This window comes from Gopherus flavomarginatus, chromosome 4 (genome assembly GCF_025201925.1).
Source record: "Gopherus flavomarginatus isolate rGopFla2 chromosome 4, rGopFla2.mat.asm, whole genome shotgun sequence".
In the NCBI taxonomy this organism is placed as follows: Eukaryota; Metazoa; Chordata; order Testudines; family Testudinidae; genus Gopherus; species Gopherus flavomarginatus.
Window position 1 is genome coordinate 214,682,857 of NC_066620.1, and position 19,667 is coordinate 214,702,523.

Sequence of the window (19,667 nt, forward strand, 5' to 3'; positions counted from 1 at the left end):
AGGGAACCGAAGAATTACCCAGAATCAGAGTTTTGTTTCTTGGAGGGGGGGCTGAGGGGAAGAGGTTGGGAAACACAGAACTAGGACAACAGTTCACTTGACTAATTAAAGTCATTATGATGATAGGCACATTAGAAATCTATAACACATCATAAGAATCTTAACTCTTACCAAGTGTATATGCCACGAAGTTGAGGAGACCCACCATGACCCACACTCGATTTGGAACATGTTCATGATCAGGGGCTGTCGAGATTGGAAAGAAGATTGGAGAGTTGAGTACACACAGATCAGCAGGTTATGCTTTGATACAAGAGATGCTTTCAACAAGAATTGTTTCAGCAATTAATTGGAACAAGATTCTATCCAAATCTGTGGATCATCTGTCATGAGGAGGCTCCTTTAAATTCTCTCACTGTGCTTGTACCACCGAAAGGAGATGCATCAAATCAGCCTTCACTTGCTCAGTTCCTTCCAGCATTACCTTATGCTTTTTTCTGCAAGGCATCCAGTAGATCCTGAAGATCACACTTTTTGCTGAATTTGTCAGAAATCTGGGCACACATTCAGGTTTCATACACTCAAACTGTGCATCTGCCTCCTTTCCCCATACCCTAAAACATGCAATAACATTTTCAATGGAACTTAGGCATTTTTGAAATTTTTACTCATGAGCTATTTTAAGCTGAAGACTTTAGAGCACAGGAGAAATTCTAGACTGTAATTAGACGGATCTGAATTTCCTGGGATGAAAGTTGAAGTACCTAGTTACAGTACAACCACAATCCTGGATTTCACTGCTAGGATGGCTTTGTTGCCCTATGCACCCCACCACATTTGCCCTTCTGGAGGACAGAGAGAGCAAGAGTTCCAGATCTTTGTGCTGTGAGAAAACCGTTGTGGGCAAGATGAAATTCTGTCTCCACATGATGAAGCTTTCATTTTTAAAGTATTAATTTTGTGGCAGGTTGCAGTCATAGGAGTTAAGAGAGCAATGCCAGGAGAGAGTGAGTCCATGAGCCGCGTGCCATGTAATCACAATCCTGTCACTGAAAGCGAAGATGCTTTGCTGTCATGGAAACAGAGGTGGGCAAAGATAGGAGTTCCCAACTGCTTACTTACTGATGCCAAAAATGAGTAAAACACATCTGTAAAGCATGATTCTATTCTGAGAAGGGACTGTGTGAAAACAGTGGGGACGCACAGATTCATAGATTCCAAGGCCAGAAGGGAGCATTGTGGTCACCTAGTCTGACCTCCCTGCATAACACAGGCCAGAGAACTGCCCCAAAATAATTCCTAGAGCAGAACTTTTAGAGAAAGATCCAATCTTGACTTAAAAATTGCCAGTGAGAATTCATCACAGCTCTTGGTAAACTGTTCTAATGGTTAATTACTCTCACTGTTAAGAATTTAGGCCTTATTTCCAGTCTGAATTTACTGAGCTTCAACTTCCAGCCACTGGATCATGTTTGATGTTTCTCTGAAGAGCCGATTATTAAAACATTTGTTCCCCATGTAGATACTCATATAGACTAATCAAGTTGCCCCTTAACTTTCTCTTTGTCAAACAGATTGAATTCCTTGAGTTTATCATTACAAGGCAGGTTTTCTAATCCTGTAATCAGTCTCATGACTGTTCTCTGAACCCTCTTTAATCAATCAACATCCTTCTTGAACTGTGGATACCAGAGCTGGACACAAGATTCCAGCAGCAGTCACACCAGTGCCACATACAGAGCGAAACAACCTCTTTGCTGTAACTCAAGATTCCTGTTTATGCATCCCAGGGTCTTTTGGCCACAGTGTCGCACTGGTAGCTCGCGTTCAGTTGATTATCCACCACACACCCACAATATTTGTTCAGAATCACTGCTTCCCAGGATGGAGTCTCCCATCCGTACGCATGGCCTGCATTCTTTGTTCCTAAATGTACACATTTACAATATGGTTAAATATAAATGTATACATCTAGGAACTAAGGAAGGTATATTGTCTGTCAATGACTCCATATCCTCCACACCAAGGCATGCTTTTCCTTACTTTCACTTTATCTTTTCCCCAGCCGAAATGATGGCGGAGGACCAGTAAGGACTTTCCAAAACCCCTTGAGTAAGGATAGGATTTTGTCCGATTCTGTGACTTTAACGGAACTCCATGACTTCAGCCCCCACCAGAGCAGCCCCCGGGGTGCTGAGCTGGAGCAGCAGCAGTCAGTCTTTGCTGGGGACAGGTCACAGACTTCCATGAATTTTTGTTTATTGCCTGCGACCTGTCCATGACTTTTACTAAAAATACCCATTACAAAACCTTAACGTTACCCCATGAGTCACAGCCCTAAAACATGCCTGACAATTTTTCTAGGAGTACCATAGCAAGAGCATTTTAAAGTCTGCTTCCTGTAAACAGTTAATTGCTGGATGAACAGAGATTACACTTAAAGTATATCCTTTCTCCCCACCCCAAACCGGGGACACCAGCCAGACGTACTTTCTAGGCAGTAAGACAATCAAGCGGTTGCAGTTATGGTCATTCATCTCCAAGAATTTGTTAAGCAGTTAGTCAAGTCTGCAACATGGAACCTTACTCCACAGGGAGCATAACGCTTTCCAGAGCTTGCAGCTAGAGCAGGGACAACATTCTTCCACACCCAGGGGCAGCTCCAGGCACCAGCACGCCAAGCGCGTGCCTGGGGCGGCAAGCCACGCAGGGCGCTCTGCTGGTCGCCATGAGGACGGCAGGCAGGTTGCCTTCAGCGGCTTGCCTGCGGAGGGTCCGCTGGTCCCGCAGCTTCGGCAGACCTCCCGCAGGCGTGCTGCCGAATCCACGGGATCCAGGGACCTCCCACAGGTGCACTGCCGAAGGCAGCCTGCCTGCCTGCCGTGCTTGGGGCAGCAAAATACCTACAGCCGCCCTTGTCCACACCATGCCCAGCTAGGATGTGTCCATTTCATCTAAACATTCTTGGTAAGAAAAAGTCAATGGAAGTTTTGCCACTGCCTTCAATAAGGCCAGAATTTTACCCTCTGGTGATTTAGACCTCAAGGGATTCACACCGGGCCACTGATGAAAACCCAGAGTTAGAAGCAAGCTCAGTGTAAGTTTCTCATATACAGCACATTCTGCCAGTGCACCTAAATCCTGACCGACACCACCAACTCAGGCTGGCATTAGCTTTATACGTGTGCTAGGCAGACAGCCGATGTGGCAAACAGCCTCCACCTGCAGGGTATGGTTTCTGGCCGAGGACAGGTGAAATGAAATCTGAGATAAGGTTGTAGGGGTACCCATACCACCTTCCTCAGCCACCTGATTCTTCGGTCTGCAGCAATATACCACTTCCTGAATAATAAGTTAGGGCCCTGCTACCTCTGTGGTTCAACAGTGCTGCTAGATATGGATTATGGGACCCTTCAAAACCCCACAGCAACACAAGGTAATGTGAAGTGGCCCCAGAATTCTTAAGCAACACAACTTTATTGTGAGACGGTAGCAGCACACTGGATCCAGAACAGATAGAACGGCTCTGAATTTACCGGCTCTGAATTTACCATTCAGGTCAGAAAAGGTTCTAACTCAGCTAATGCATCCCAGTTCTGACCCACAGCATCTGCTTTTCTAGGCCACGGACCCCACACGGTCCTGAAGCAACCTTCAACCATAGCATATAGCATTTTATTTTGGTGTAAGCAGCAACTAATTGTAACATCAGCAGGTAGTGTGGGCCAAGGAACTGATCATGGTACTGGGCGCCAGACACTCCAGAGAGTCCTAATCTCTGCTTGATCATTTACTTATTGTGTTACCTTGGGCGAGTCACTTAGTCTGAGCCTCGGTTTTCCCATCTGTAACGTGGGTAGGATACACACCTATAGCTGAAGCCATTAAAAGGATAACATGCATTAACTGTTCTCACATCTCTCACTCCCATTACAGGGGAGGAGAATTGTGGTAGTCTCAGATACCATCTGTGCAGTAATTTGTCTTCAGTGTCTTTCATTGTCCCTGTAATCTGGTGATTAATATCCAAGAAGTATTCTGAATACGTAAAGCAATCTATAAGTGCCAAGTATTAGTATTTGGCCGAACACCTGGAAATACCATTTGACTGGAGCCAAATATTAGATACAGGAATAAGTTATAATGTACCACATTTAAACGTTCATTTCAGCAGGATATTAACATGGATAGCGACCTTGACAGATGATATTTTTCTCCAGTTTAAACTTCCTATTACCTCACATTATGAGAAAAAACACTGCAGATCAAATCTCTGTTTTATGGGAACTGCAATACAAAGCCATTAGTCATAATTGTTCTTTCCATTTTTTCTCCAATGATATTTTGGAAATTATACCGATTCTGTCAAGAATGACTTTAATAAAATGACTAATAAGTTTCTAAAAAACTAGAGGTGGACTTATACACTCTGGTCTTAGAGACCTGATTCTGGCAGCTCTTTTGCTGAGCGTGTGTGTTTGTTTGTATTAAGAGGCACAGTTTGTTGACAGTAGCAAATCAGTTATAGGATCTGCCTTACCAAACAGACATAAAGGTGAAAAGGTGTTCAGAGAAGTTCAACAACATGATCCAGAGGCTGACTTACAAGCCCTTCCCTACAATCTGGCCTCTGACAAACCTGGAGTAATTTAAAAGAAAAATCCATTCAGGAAGGACATATGCTGAGAGCATTAGCAGGTCTGATGCCCAGGCAGAAGAGACAGTGTATCTGATCATCTACAATAGACCATGTCTTGCCATATGCACATTGCTTGAAGCTTCAAAGCAGTCTTCCCTCCCTCATGGGTTCATGGCAGTTGATGAAATCCTAAAAATGTATCAGAGACCGAAGCTTTGGAACTCAAAAAAACTTTCCCCTTGTGAGTTCACACGCTGACCTACTTCTACTGCTCTTACAGACCAGAGGGTTGGATTGTGGGGTGTTCTGCCTGTCTCACAGCACAGGGCACAAGACCAGTCATAAAAATCACGCGCATGCAATACACTAGTTTCTCAAGTGAGATGATGAAAGCCCCATCCTTTGGAACTTTAGGCCTGAACACTTTGAGAACATCCTGCAGAGGACAAGCCTGCTCTGGCAGGGAGAAGGACTGGATGATCTGATGGGGCTTCTCCATCTGATTGTACGATTCGCGGGTACTATGAAAAACAGATCATAAGACCGAGGAACAAGACAAGGAGCCTCTCAAACCTGCTGCCTGCCACATTTCATGACTTCAGTGTCTGAGGGAGAAAGGGAACTGCAATGAAGGAAGCAGGAAGGTCTGGTAAGAAAATCCATTAGACAAACGGGAGCAGCGAGGGCAGTGCTGGAAGAAGGGACCAAAAGGAAGCAGACCTTCTATTCCCTACAGTCACAACTATCCATTGGGAAGAGAAAAGATGCACGGCATGCCAGAGGTACCATGGTGTGGCACCACCTCCTCCTAGCAATCCAGTGTTAGAGAAGTACCAGACTTTTCTGAAATTCAGCTGACTCCCTACTGGGGACAGAATAATAAAATTTTAATAGAATTCTGTGGAATAGGATGAGATCCCTGAGCTCATTTCACTTGTAAACCACACAAAAATTTGCACATCTTCAAGATGAAAGGCTAGTCCAGCCCTTTGTCTCCCAAGCCCTTTTGAGCAGTCAGCAGCTTGATATAACTAACTCTCTTAGATGGAGGACACCACAATGTATCTTCTCCTCATAAGAAGCCAACACGAGCCTGCAGTTGGACAAATGTTGATACAGGGAATTGCTCTTGCAGCTAAAAAGTTATCATTTTTAATTCGTAGCTTTCCAGTGCAGTGTATGATTACTGCAGCACAGAGAAATATTCTTGCTAGTGAAATTTGCCCATTTGCCAAAGAACAAAGTGCACAGAATTCCCTCAGTTGCTAACTGCAGCTTCACTTGCACTTCTCAGATCTCCAGCTGGGTTTTGATGATTGACCCATTACAGCTATTTTTTTTCCAACAAGATCCTAGCTAGCTGACATGTAACACAAAAAATCTGAAGAGACGTTACATTTGCTGTCATCAATAAGAGACATCACATTTTGTTCTTTACAACAGATTAGCCATGAGAAGGGGTTATATGGTGGCAAGTAACTAGGCACACAAATTAAACCTCAGAAGAGTAATGTTCAGTATTAATTCAGGGTCCAATTCTCTTACCCTGCACATGTCTAGTCATTTACACTAGTACAATGTGGATGCAAAACACTGCCACCAAATCAAAATGGTAGCATTTGACACTTACTTTAAGCCAGGTGCAGGGCAATGGAGAATGAAGTTGTTGCAGGATAGGAAGACAAACACTTCAGGGAAGATTGCACATCTTTCAAAGGGGAGATTCTCATAGGCTTCAGGTCTGTGACTTCGAACACTATTAAAGTGACAGAAGTGCCCAGAAGAACCCAATTTGTTAAGCCTCGTTATTTGCACAGCGTTAGAGCCAACGCCCAGATCTACGACAAGACAAAGGTGCTAGGGCAAGTAATAAAAGGCCAAAACTGCTTCCTCTTTTTTTTGGTTACAAGACCTTCTTATTCCTTTCTTACGCCTTCTCTCTCATCAAACATTTAGTCGGATGTTTAGGAAGAGCCATTCAAACATGGGATGCCGAACAGACGCAGGCATGCCCCACCATAGAGATTACGCGGTACACTACAAAGACTTCTGGAAAGCAAATCATTTCAGATTCTCTCTTGAACAAATGCAGACAAAAGAAAGGCCGGCTATGTCTACACATAAGAGCGCAGCAGCGCCACCTCAGCACTCCAGTGTAAATGCTCAATACTACAATGGGAGAGTGTTCTCCTCTCGCTGTAGTTAATCCTCCTCCTGCAGAGGCAGTAGCTAGGCCAAGGGAAGAATTCTTCCTTCCATCAGCTTGGCCCCTTCTACATCAGAGGTTAAATCAGAATAGCTACGCCTCTCCAGAGGTGTGGATTTTTCACACCCACAAGAGATGTAGCTATGTCGATGTAAGTTTTCAGTGCAGATCAGCCCTTAATGTCAAAACAGCCTCGCAAGACTGCTATATAAATTTGCTATCCCAGATATAAAGGCTGCTTGCCCATCCTTTATCATGACAACAAGGAGGACTAATAGACTGTGAAAAGACTGAACAGTCATCCATCAGAAGAGGGAGATAAAAGTACACACATGTAGCATGTAGTGTTTGGGTGTATTTAAATCCAATTGAGATTACTTGAAATCCAACAAAAAACAGGTACCAGTTGCAAATTTTATCTTTTTACGGAACACGATTAGTTATATAGCACTGGTTCACACACAGCACTGTAAAAATAAATGAACTAGACAAAGACAAGCAGGGCAGTAACCTAAAATTGGTATTTTATCAGCAAGACAGGCTATATCATCTGTTATTGGCACCCAAACGTATCATTTGTCCTCAAGGCTATAAGTAGCATAATGGGGTTTGTTTGGGTTGTTTTATATTTTTTTGAGTGTATGTGTGTCCAAGTAAGCTTGGCTTTAAAAGGTACAAAGAATTCTGAAATTTTGAGGTTTGGGGGTTTTTGTTTGGTTGGGTTTTTTTAAACATTGGTTATTCCCCCTCAAAAAAAAAATGGAAGGAATGAGTCATTTTGGCTGTGTTAGTACAGTATCACCCAGTGATTTTTGCCCTTGACTCTTCTTGCTGCATTGATATTTCAAAACCAAAGAACGCTCCAGAGCAGTAGATAAGCAAGCCATATCAGTCAGCACATGACATTGCAAAACTATGGTATAGGAAGAGATGAGTATCAGATCTTATTACTCACTTGCTCTAAAATGTACACTAAAAAAGCGGTCTTACCGGAAGCATAAAAATCAGGATCAAAGTACGCCATGAGGAAGAAGTTGAAGACAAGCAACAGGAAGCCAGAAAATGTTATCAGATTTGGAGCCAACCAGGTAGGGAAAATCTATGGGAAAGCGGCAAAAATACACACAAAGAATCACATTAGCGCACACAATAGGCACTACACATTGCTTTTAACTACATCAGAGGGGGTTATGACTTATTGGTGTTAGATAGCGATAGAGGCTTTTGACATTTATGATTCTGCAGCATAAAATTTTAAGATGGTTATGCAATCGCACCCGAAGTTATTGTCCTTCTTGAAGGACGAAGGTTGGCATTTGTCATGGGAATTAACAAAGCAGAGTTTTAACCAAAAGGCAGTCCTGTCCAAGAGATTATGCCATGACAGAAAATTGGCACTTCCACTTCCAGTACAGAACCACATGACCAACAGGAATTCTCACCTTCACAACAGTATTCCAGAATGGGTGCATAACGTAGAGAGAGAGAGGATTGCTGTCCACCGCACTGTACTGCAAAGGAGAAGAGGAGAAATATGGTTAAATGAACGCTCCAGCAGGTCTCCCAGAAAGCCAAACATACTGACTAGACACAATATCAAATTATCTCAAAGGAATCTAATATCCCCTGGTTCTGGGGTTCTCAAAGTGCTGTGTGTCAGAGAAGTCACAGTATGTCATACACGAGAAGGATGTCATACTTGCCTATAGAGCAGGGAAACATTAACATTTTAAAGATAATAGGAAAATCTGAAGCACACTCTGCCACCTTTGCTGCAAATACTGCAGTCTCCACGCTCATGGAACTCCTGCCCGGAAGTCGTCATATTTCAGAAAAAATCTGACCACTGAATTTATATTTAAAACTTCAACCCCCCCAGCCCCTGGAGACACCTTTGCAAAAATAACCCCATGAATATAACGTGAAAAATAACATGGGACTGGACAACTAGCGGCATAGACAATAAAAAGGAAGGGCTGCAGATCAGAATAAATAAAGATGACATCAGAGATTTCTTCCGACTAATCTGAAAGAAATCAAGTCAGCAGGGCCTGAAGTTATCCACTCCGAGGTGCTGAAGGAATTAGCTGAAGAAATCTTGAAGCCACTGGCAGTAATATTTGCAAACTCATGGATGACAGTACCAGTACTTCATACAGATTGGTTCAAACTACAGTAAAGAACAGAATTATCAGACACACATGAACATGATTTGTTGGGGAAGCGTCAACATGTTTTTTGTAAAGGGAAAATCATGCCTCACCAATCTACTAGAATTCTTTGAAGGGGCCAACAATCATGTGGACAAGGGGGATCCAGTGGATATAGCGTACTTAGATTTCTAGAAAGCCTTTCACAAAGGCTCTTAAGAAAAGTAAGCTGTCGGGATAAGAGGGAAGGTCCTCTCACGGGTTGGTAACTGATTAAAAGATAAGAAACAAAAGTTAGGAATAAATGGTCAGATTTCAGAATGGAGAGAGGTAAATAGTGGTGTCCCCCAGGGGTCTGTTCTGGGACCAGTCCTATTCAACATATTCATCAGTGATCTGAAAAAGGGGTAAACAGCAAGGTGCCAAAATTTGCAGATGATACAAAACTACTCAAGATAGCTAAATCCCAAGCAGACTGCGAAGAGCTACAAAAAGATCTCGCGAAACTGGGTGCCTCCGCAAGAAAATGGCAGAAGAAGTTCAATGTTGATAAATGCAAAGTGATGCACATTGGAAAACATAATCCCAACTATACATATAAAATGATGGGTCCAAATTAGCTGTTATCACTCCAGAAAGAGATCTTGGAGTCATCATGGATAGTTCTCTCAAAACATCCAATCAATGTGCAGCAGCAGTCAAAAAAGCAAACAGAACATTGGGAATCATTAAGAAAGGGTATATAGATAATAGATAATGAGAGAGAAAATATCATATTCCTTAAATTCCTTATAAGCTGCGTGGCCACGCAGCAGCCTATTTAGTGCCATGCATGTGCTCAGGGAACCTGCCCAGGCACCTGCTGTGGACAGGGCAGCGTGGTGAGGCCCAACCCCAGACCCAGACGTGGACAAGGCGGCATGGCACAGTCCGACCCCGGAGCAGCCTGGACCCAGACACAGCTGGGGCGGCGCCACCTGGGTTGGCCTCAAGTGCAGCTGGGGCAGTGCAGCCTGGCCTGACCCAGGAGTGACCTGGACCTAGCCACAATCAGGGTGGCATGGCCCAGCCCCAGGCGTGGCTGGGGCAGTCCTCCCACAGCCTGGACCTGCTGGGGCTGGGGAAGGGGCACCTATCCTGCAGCCCCAGAGCTCCCACAGCAGGGAGAAGCACCTCTCCCCCACAGACCAGGTGCTGCTGTGGGGAGAGAGAGAACTGGGGGGGGTGGGGGAGGGAAGACCTCTCTCCTCACCTGAGCCTCAGAGCACCTTCCTGCACCCCAAACACCTCATCCTCAATCCCACCCCAGAGCCCTCACACCCCTGCACCCAACCCTCTGCCCCATGCTTGAGCCCTGCATCCCCTGCCCCAGCCAGAGCCCTCACCCCCTGCACCCAACTGTTACCTATCAGCTCTGTGTCCTTGGGGAACCAGGGTGCAGTATCCAGCCTGTCTGACGCACAAAAGAACTCCCCCGCCCCCTGCTTGAACCAAAGCCACTCAGAAGCAAGTCTTACAAAAAGCAATGAGAAGGCAGTGGGAGACGCACCTAAACCCCTGGAATAAGGGTGACAGGATTAAGGAAACTCTCCTCATTTGCATCAAAGATGGGATAGGGAGGCATTTCTATTAGCATACAGAAGGGAGAACAGAGATTCCAAGGCAAGAACCACACTGAACTCTGGGAAGCATTGCATGATGGGGGATCTCTGCTCCAGATGATAACGGACCAACACCTGCACACACCCAGCTCAGCAGTTATCAGACCAATTCTAATAATAAACCCTTTATTGGGATCCAAAATACCAAAGCTGCCTAACTGGTCTGACCCAGGATAGGCGTTCTTACGTACAGGTGAGGTCCCGGGATACTGGAGAAGGGCTAACATGGTGCCTATCTTTAAAAAGGGAAAAAGGAGGGGCTGGGGAAGTACAGACCAGTCAGATTGACCTCAATACCTGGAAAGCTACTAGAGCAATATATACATTATTAAATTTGTAAATACCTAGAGGATGAAGGGGTGATCACTAGCCAATATGGATCTACTAAGAACAAATCATGCCAAACCAGCTTGATTTCCTTCTCTGACAGGGTAACTGGTCTGGTGGATGGGGGAATGTGGCGGACATAATATACCTGGACTTCAGCCAGGCTTTTGACAGTCCCACATGACATTCTGATCGGTAAACTGGAGAAATACGGGCTCTGCGGAACTATCATTAAGTGGGTACATAATTGGTTAAACAAAAAGTAACTATTAATGGAACAATGTGGGATTGGAGGGAGATCTCAAGTGGGGTCTGGTATTATTTAACATCTTTATTAATGACCTGGATGTACGACTAGAGAGCAGACTGATCAAATTTGCAGATGACATAAAGCTATGGTGAGTTGCCAACACTTTGGAGGCTAGAGCTAAAATTCTGAGGGATCTTGATAAATTGGAGAACTGGGCTATAGATAACAAAATGAAATTCAACAAAGGCAAATGTATGGTGATACATTTAGCGAAGAAAAACCAAACACACAAATACAGAATGGGGATAACTGGCTTGGCAGCAGAACTGCTGAGATGGATCTGGGAGTTGTCGACCACAACCTCAACATGAATCAGCCATACAATGCTGTTGCAAAAAAAAGCATATACAGTTGTATTAACAGAGGCATCGCATGCAAGTTACGAGTGGTAACAGCACCACTCTGCTTGATGCTGATTAAGCCTTAGCTGGCGTACTGTGACAGCTGTATAGAAAAGATGTATAGAAACTGGAAAGGACCCAGAGGCGAGCGGACAGAGATGATCAAAGGGATGGAATGCAGCCATATGAGCAAAGGCTGAAGGAACTGGGCATGTTTAGTTTGGAAAAGAGGAGTTTAAAGGGAGACATGATAATGGTCTTCAAATATCTGAAAGGCTGCCGTAAGAAAGGTGGAGAAAATTGTTCTTTTGCCACAGAGGGCAGGACAAGAGGCAGTGAGTTCAAACTCCAGCACAGCAGATTTAGATTAAATGTCAGGAAGAACTTCTTAGCTGTAAGACCAGTAGGACAATGGAACAGATGCCTGGAGAGGTTGTGGAAGCTTCTTCGCTGGAGGTTTTCAAAAGGAGTCTGGATAGCATCTGCCTTGGATGGTTTAAGACACAACAAGTCCTGCACGTTGGCAGGGGGTTAGACTAGATGACCTCTGCGGTCTCTTCTAGCCCTATGGGGTTCTATGATTCCATGAATATTAGTTTCAAGTTACTACACAGAATCCTGCTTGCCGCTTATTACGGCTGACAGGTCGCGGCATGAACGGAAGTTCATTGTGTCTCATCCACAGGCAAGGTGAATACTTATTATTTGTATTGCAATAGCACCCAGGACCCCGGTGTGCTAGGCACTGTACAAACACTTAGGGTCTATGTCTACACTTGATCTGGAGGGGTGAAAACTAGCCACACTAGTTCTGTCTGAGCTAGCACGCTAGGAATAGCGGTGTAGTTGAGGCAGAATGTGCAGCAGGAGAGGCTAGTCACCCGAGTTCATGCCAATGGTCATGGATGAGATCGTCCTCTGGGCAGCTAGCCCCTTCCGCTGTGTGCTTCTCTGCAGCTACACTGTTACTTTTGGCACGCTGGCTCGATTAGAGGTTGCATGGATAAGTCTCCTCGAGGTGGAAGTTGCACCTCCAGCCCTAGCATAGACATCCCCTTAGACACAGCCCTGCCCGAGGAGATTACACGCAAGTAGCATTAGCATAGTAATCACAGGGATTTACTCCTGGTGGAATTCTGTGCCAAAAAATTAAAAATTCTACAAAATTCTGCATATTTTATTTGTCAAAATAACACAATATGACCAAAAATAATTGAAACCGGTGTGATTAATTTCAAAATATCTGTCAGCAAGTATATCTGTAACAACACAGGCAAAAAAAGACTCAGGAAATGTTTTTTGACAAACAGACTCCTTACTACGGAGCTCGGAGTAGTAGTTCATTTGAACTACAACACAGAACGATATTTCCCACACACCCCCAGAAGCAGCACAGAGGCAGACAGGGGTAACAGAGGAGCTATGGGAGAAGGATGTAAATTGCTGGGAAGGAGCCTGGGTGTGAACCTGGAGGCTGTTGGGTATTGGTGGGAAAAGCATGAAACAGGTTTTTTGGGGGACAGGGAGGGATTGTTAGGGAGCTTCCCCCATGCAAACCCTGGCTGATCTGTAGTCTCTCCCATTCAGTGAGGCACATCTGCCTCATCCCCATGTGTGTCTGTGGCCCCACCCAGCCACTCCCCATCCTTCTGTGTCCCTGTACCCCTCCCCCTGTCCTCATGTGTCTGTGCCCCCATCCAGCCACTCCCCATCCTTCTGTGGCTCTGTACCGCACCGTCCCCATGTGTCTGCACCTCCCTCCCCCTGTGGCGCTGTGCCTCCACTCCTACTCAACCCCTGTCCCAGTCTGTCCTCCCCCACTAGCCCTTATGAGCCCCCGTCTGACAGACACACACACTAGCCCCCCACAGCCCCCGTCTGACAGACACACACACACTAGCCCCCCACAGCCCCCGTCTGACAGACACACACACACACACGCCCCCCGCAGCCCCCGTCTGACAGACACACACACACACTAGCCCCCCGCAGCCCCCGTCTGACAGACACACACACACACTAGCCCCCCGCAGCCCCCGTCTGACAGACACACACACACACACGCCCCCCGCAGCCCCCGTCTGACAGACACACACACACACACGCCCCCCTCAGCCCCCGTCTGACAGACACACACACACACACGCCCCCCACAGCCCCCGTCTGACAGACACACACACACACACGCCCCCCACAGCCCCCGTCTGACAGACACACACACACACACGCCCCCCACAGCCCCCGTCTGACAGACACACACACACACACGCCCCCCACAGCCCCCGTCTGACAGACACACACACACACACGCCCCCCACAGCCCCCGTCTGACAGACACACACACACACACGCCCCCCACAGCCCCCGTCTGACAGACACACACACACACACGCCCCCCACAGCCCCCGTCTGACAGACACACACACACTAGCCCCCCACAGCCCCCGTCTGACAGACACACACACACTAGCCCCCCACAGCCCCCGTCTGACAGACACACACACACTAGCCCCCCACAGCCCCCGTCTGACAGACACACACACACTAGCCCCCCACAGCCCCCGTCTGACAGACACACACACTAGCCCCCCACAGCCCCCGTCTGACAGACACACACACTAGCCCCCCACAGCCCCCGTCTGACAGACACACACACACTAGCCCCCCACAGCCCCCGTCTGACAGACACACACACACTAGCCCCCCACAGCCCCCGTCTGACAGACACACACACTAGCCCCCCACAGCCCCCGTCTGACAGACACACACACTAGCCCCCCACAGCCCCCGTCTGACAGACACACACACACACACTAGCCCCCCACAGCCCCCGTCTGACAGACACACACACTAGCACCCCACAGCCCCCGTCTGACAGACACACACACACTAGCCCCCCACAGCCCCCGTCTGACAGACACACACACACTAGCCCCCCACAGCCCCCGTCTGACAGACACACACACTAGCCCCCCACAGCCCCCGTCTGACAGACACACACACTAGCCCCACAGCCCCTGTCTGACAGACACACACACTAGCCCCCCACAGCCCCCGTCTGACAGACACACACACTAGCCCCCCACAGCCCCTGTCTGACAGACACACACACTAGCCCCCCACAGCCCCCGTCTGACAGACACACACACTAGCCCCCCACAGCCCCCGTCTGACAGACACACACACACTAGCCCCCCACAGCCCCTGTCTGACAGACACACACACACTAGCCCCCCACAGCCCCCGTCTGACAGACACACACACACTAGCCCCCCACAGCCCCCGTCTGACAGACACACACACTAGCCCCCCACAGCCCCCGTCTGACAGACACACACACACTAGCCCCCCACAGCCCCCGTCTGACAGACACACACACACTAGCCCCCCACAGCCCCCGTCTGACAGACACACACACACTAGCCCCCCACAGCCCCCGTCTGACAGACACACACACACTAGCCCCCCACAGCCCCCGTCTGACAGACACACACACACACTAGCCCCCCACAGCCCCCGTCTGACAGACACACACACTAACACCCCACAGCCCCCGTCTGACAGACACACACACTAGCCCCCCACAGCCCCTGTCTGACAGACACACACACTAGCCCCACAGCCCCCGTCTGACAGACACACACACTAGCCCCCCACAGCCCCCGTCTGACAGACACACACACACTAGCCCCCCACAGCCCCCGTCTGACAGACACACACACACACACTAGCCCCCCACAGCCCCCGTCTGACAGACACACACACTAGCCCCCCACAGCCCCCGTCTGACAGACACACACACACTAGCCCCCCACAGCCCCCGTCTGACAGACACACACACACACTAGCCCCCCACAGCCCCCGTCTGACAGACACACACACTAGCCCCCCACAGCCCCCGTCTGACAGACACACACACACTAGCCCCCCACAGCCCCTGTCTCCTGACCTGGCCTGGCAGCTACTGCTGTTCTTGCGCCACAGCGCTCTCTGGTGGTTAAAAGGTGGAACTGCAAGCAACATTTTGGCAGAAGCTTTTTTCTGCACAAAAAAAATTAGAAACCTGCAGGGCTCATTAAATATGCACACGCACAGTAGCGCAGAATTCTCCCAGGAGTAAGAGATTGGAGGCCAAGATGTTGAGCATTTCGTAGATTAGTTATTAGTATATAACCAGTTGAGTGCTGATGATGTGCTTGGAGCTGTAAGTTAAAATATGGGCACTCCCAAAAAAGAATATAGTCTAAACAGAGTAGTCTTAGATCTGTTAAGACCACAGACATGTTTTACACTCTAAAACAAAGTTAGTCCTTCAGTGACAGGACTTGTACAAGACTGGATTGTTCTTCTGGTTGATGTAGAGAGACTGTCATATCTACAAAGAGAAATATGAAATTGCAAAAAATGGGAGGGGGAGGATATGGGTATACTTGGTAGAAGTTGTACCAGTTGTCCAAAAAAAACAACACACACCACACCCATAATCTGTCTCAGAACAATGAACATAGTCAGATCTAGCCTGAGTGTTTCAGACCTAAAGAACAGAGAAAACAGAGAAAGTCATATAGCGACCCAATAGTTAGGACCCTGAGCTCCAGGCAACTGGGCCAGTGGATTAATTACAACCATGCAGAGGTTATAAAAATTATACATTAAATAGCAATTCACTGAGTAGCTTCTATTCTCTTAGTAAAAGATCTGCCATTTACTGCAGGGTAATTCCTTGGCAGAGGGACACAATTTTCAAAGCTGACTAGCAATTCTTAATGCACAAGTTGAGACATCTTACAGCACACTCTCCCTGAAAATTAGGCCCCTTAAAGGTGCCTCAAAGGTGTCTCAACTTGCACACTCAAGACACTAGTAGGTCTTGAAAATCCTGGGTTAACATAAATAAGGTACTGTGCAGTATTAGTACGACATTTACAATTAGTTCTTCATGGGTCTACAGTGTATAAGAACCAAACCCTTCCATTGCCTTAGGCTATTATTGCTGCAATACACTGTAAAAAGCCAGTGTGCCAATACCAAAGTTAGCGCAGAAACAGAAATGCTAAATGGAGCAGAAATTCTCACTTGACAAGCACTGATAATGTCCCATACAAGCAAAGGCAGAAAAGCCACTCTCTCACATCCATCATGGTCAAGAACTATTGTTTTCCACGTCTGTCTAAACAACACCCCATCTACTCACCCCAGGCACACAGGAAAAGTTTTATGAGGCTGCAGGATGTATGAAGAGAAATAATTGTGTCTGACTGAAGACGGCGAGAACCTGTGCTGTGGTCAGACACCATGGCTTCTGCCTGGCTTTACCCCATCAGATTCTACCTGAAGACAGGGATGTCATGAATTTCCTGAAACCCAGATATCTAAAGGTCTGACTCACTGCTTTTGGAGTTGAAATCTGCACAGCTCCAGAAATGAACAAGCACAGTGAAAGCACCCAATGCTCACTTCTTTAACCAGTGCAGGATCGTGCTTGAACATGAGAAGACCTAGCCATCAAGTGTACTTAACTTTAATTAAAGCTTAGGCTCTGCAGAAGTTGCTAGTATTCTCTTTAGAAAAATCCCTTGGGGCCAGTGGAATTTTCAAATCCTCTGGAAATGCTTCATTTACAATCAATAAACCAGACACTATCTAATTCTAAATAATGCTGCAAGTTGTTATCTGCTCTCTACCTCATAACAGAACTATTACCCAGCACAAAGGTACAAAGATTATCCTGTCTAAAGTCCTTCCTCCCGGGTGACGTTTTGATACAATCCCAAGAAAAAATTCAGAGGCTATAAATGCCAAGGCTGACTTATTTAGGGCTGAAGTGAGAGAGACCTGGCAGTCATTCCATTGTTCAGCCCATAATTCTATGTGCTTCATCCTGGTGAAGTGCTCCCAGGACACACCAAGCACATCCCCCTCCCAAAGGAAAGCTCCTCTCCCCAACTACAACCAAAGAAAAGTCACTTTCCAAAAGCCATCCTCTGTCTAAGTGATCTCTTTTACTGCATTTCCAAATGAAGGCGATAGCAATGTCCATTTACCTTCTTTTTAGAAACAGAGGGGAACAAGGAAAAGAGAAGGCAGCTCCAGACATCAAAACAAGACAGAGTCGAACCGCTAGCCCACAATTTATTGACCAGGAGATGTTTATTTTCATCACCTAATTAAAATATATTCCACAAGGAAAGAATACAGCCTAGGAACACACAAGAGGCAGTTATGAAGGACCAGAAGATGACAGGGAATCACTAGAAGTAACTGAGGCAGAGACAAGACACCAAAGCGTCAGGTTTGAATTCAAAATAATACAGTCTCGTCCCTGCTCCCAGCACTCTGCACAGTGAGGAGACTCAGACAACCCATTCAAGTCTTACACTAACCTGTCTATGAAAAGCTGTAGAATTTGTCAGAGCATGTTAATGTAAAGTCATGCCATGGCCTGCAAGTGCCAGCTAAAACTAACAATTATTCTCTCTCATTAGATGCTGGCAAGCCCACGCAAACTTGTTTCGGGGTAACGTGCTTGTGCACCCAAATAAGGTAGTTTGTGGCAAGAGGCGCAAACCAAACCTGCGTAAGCCTCTTGTAAAGAGACAGAGCCAATCCCAAGATTAACAGCACAGGAAGCTGAAAAGGCAGAAAGGGCCTTAATATTAGACTGGAAACTGATCCTTCTCAAACGGGTGGGAGAAAATCCATCTACCTTGTCTCTCTATTATAATTTATTTCTATGAAAAGAATGTTAAAATAAGAGTTGACTCCAGTCCTTTATTCGGAGAGTTTGATAACCCACTTTTTAATTTTTTTCTTTAATATAGTTGCTGCACCCCTCAACGACAGATTATTCTGCATTCTGTAAAGGACACAGCTGTGGCTTTCAACAAACTGATATACTGTATTTACTTCACCAAGCCCATAACGATCAACCACCCCAGACAACTGGCAAAGCTGTGCCACAGCATTAGAATCTTAAACTTCATCTCCTTATACTACTAGGAATTTCAGCACCCAGCTTACTGCAATTTTAAAGCACCGAATTCCAAGTGGTTTAAGAGATAATGAGATTTAAACTAATGGCAAGGGACAGAGGGGAAAGGAGATAGAGATTCAAACAATCTCATTATCCCCATAACCACTTGGAATTAGAAAGCAACTAAACAGTTTGGGACAAAAAGAGAAATTTTTTTCTATACAGCTTGACCTATATACACTTCTCTGTCACCTTTTTAGCCAAAGGATCCCAACGTGCTTTATAAGCTTCAATGAAATCTCAAAGCCCTAGTGGTGGGGCAAGTATTATCTCCATTTTCCAGACAGGGAAACTAGCAGAGATAAGCAAACCTGTCCTAAGTCATGCAGGAAGTTAGTTTGCAGGCTGGGAACAGAACCCAGAACTCCTGGATTCCAGGCCTGTGTTTTGCCACAGGACTTCCCTCTCCTCACTGTGGGAAAATGTACAGCAATGCAGAGGCTAACTCATGGGCAGGTTGCACAACCTCCCTAACATATGTGATAAGCTACTTAGAGTCATAGAATTTAAAGTCAGAAGGGACCACCAGTTCATCTCGCCTGACCTCCCGCAGATCACAGGCCACTAATGCCACCCAGCACCTGCACACTAAAACCAACAAGCAAAGTTCGACTGAAATATTATAGCCTAGAGGGGGCTACATTATTATGTGCCTGTCAAACAGATTGTTAAGGGTTAATGTCTCTTATACCTGTAAAGAGTTACAAGCAGGGAACTGGACACCTGACCAATCAGAAGACAGGATACTTTTAAATTTAGGGGAGGGAAGCTTTTGTGTGCGTTCTTTGTCCGTTGTGTGTTCTTTGTCCGTTGTGTGTTCTTCTCTCGGAGGGTCTGAGAGAGACCAGACATTACTACAGGCTCTCTAAGTTTCTTTTCAAATAGTAAGTAAAAACAGGCAGTTTAGGCTTTTTTATTGTTTTACTCTATTTGCAATTGTGGATCTGGCTGGTTAACTTTTATATGTGTAATTGCTGGGAATATTTTGATTTGTATTGGT

The 19,667-nt window shown here is 46.2% G+C and overlaps 1 protein-coding gene across 1 annotated transcript in view; it reads right to left on the reverse strand.

Moving 5' to 3' along the window:
* SELENOI (selenoprotein I) overlaps positions 1-19,667 on the reverse strand; it is a 63,545-nt gene that overhangs the window by 16,839 nt on the left and 27,039 nt on the right. The window contains exons 2-4 of the mRNA XM_050948891.1: positions 8,288-8,356; positions 7,836-7,944; positions 172-246 (exon numbers count right to left, since the gene is read on the reverse strand). Of these exons, the coding sequence (XP_050804848.1) occupies positions 172-246; positions 7,836-7,944; positions 8,288-8,356 (253 nt within the window). The remainder of the gene's footprint in view (positions 1-171; positions 247-7,835; positions 7,945-8,287; positions 8,357-19,667) is intronic.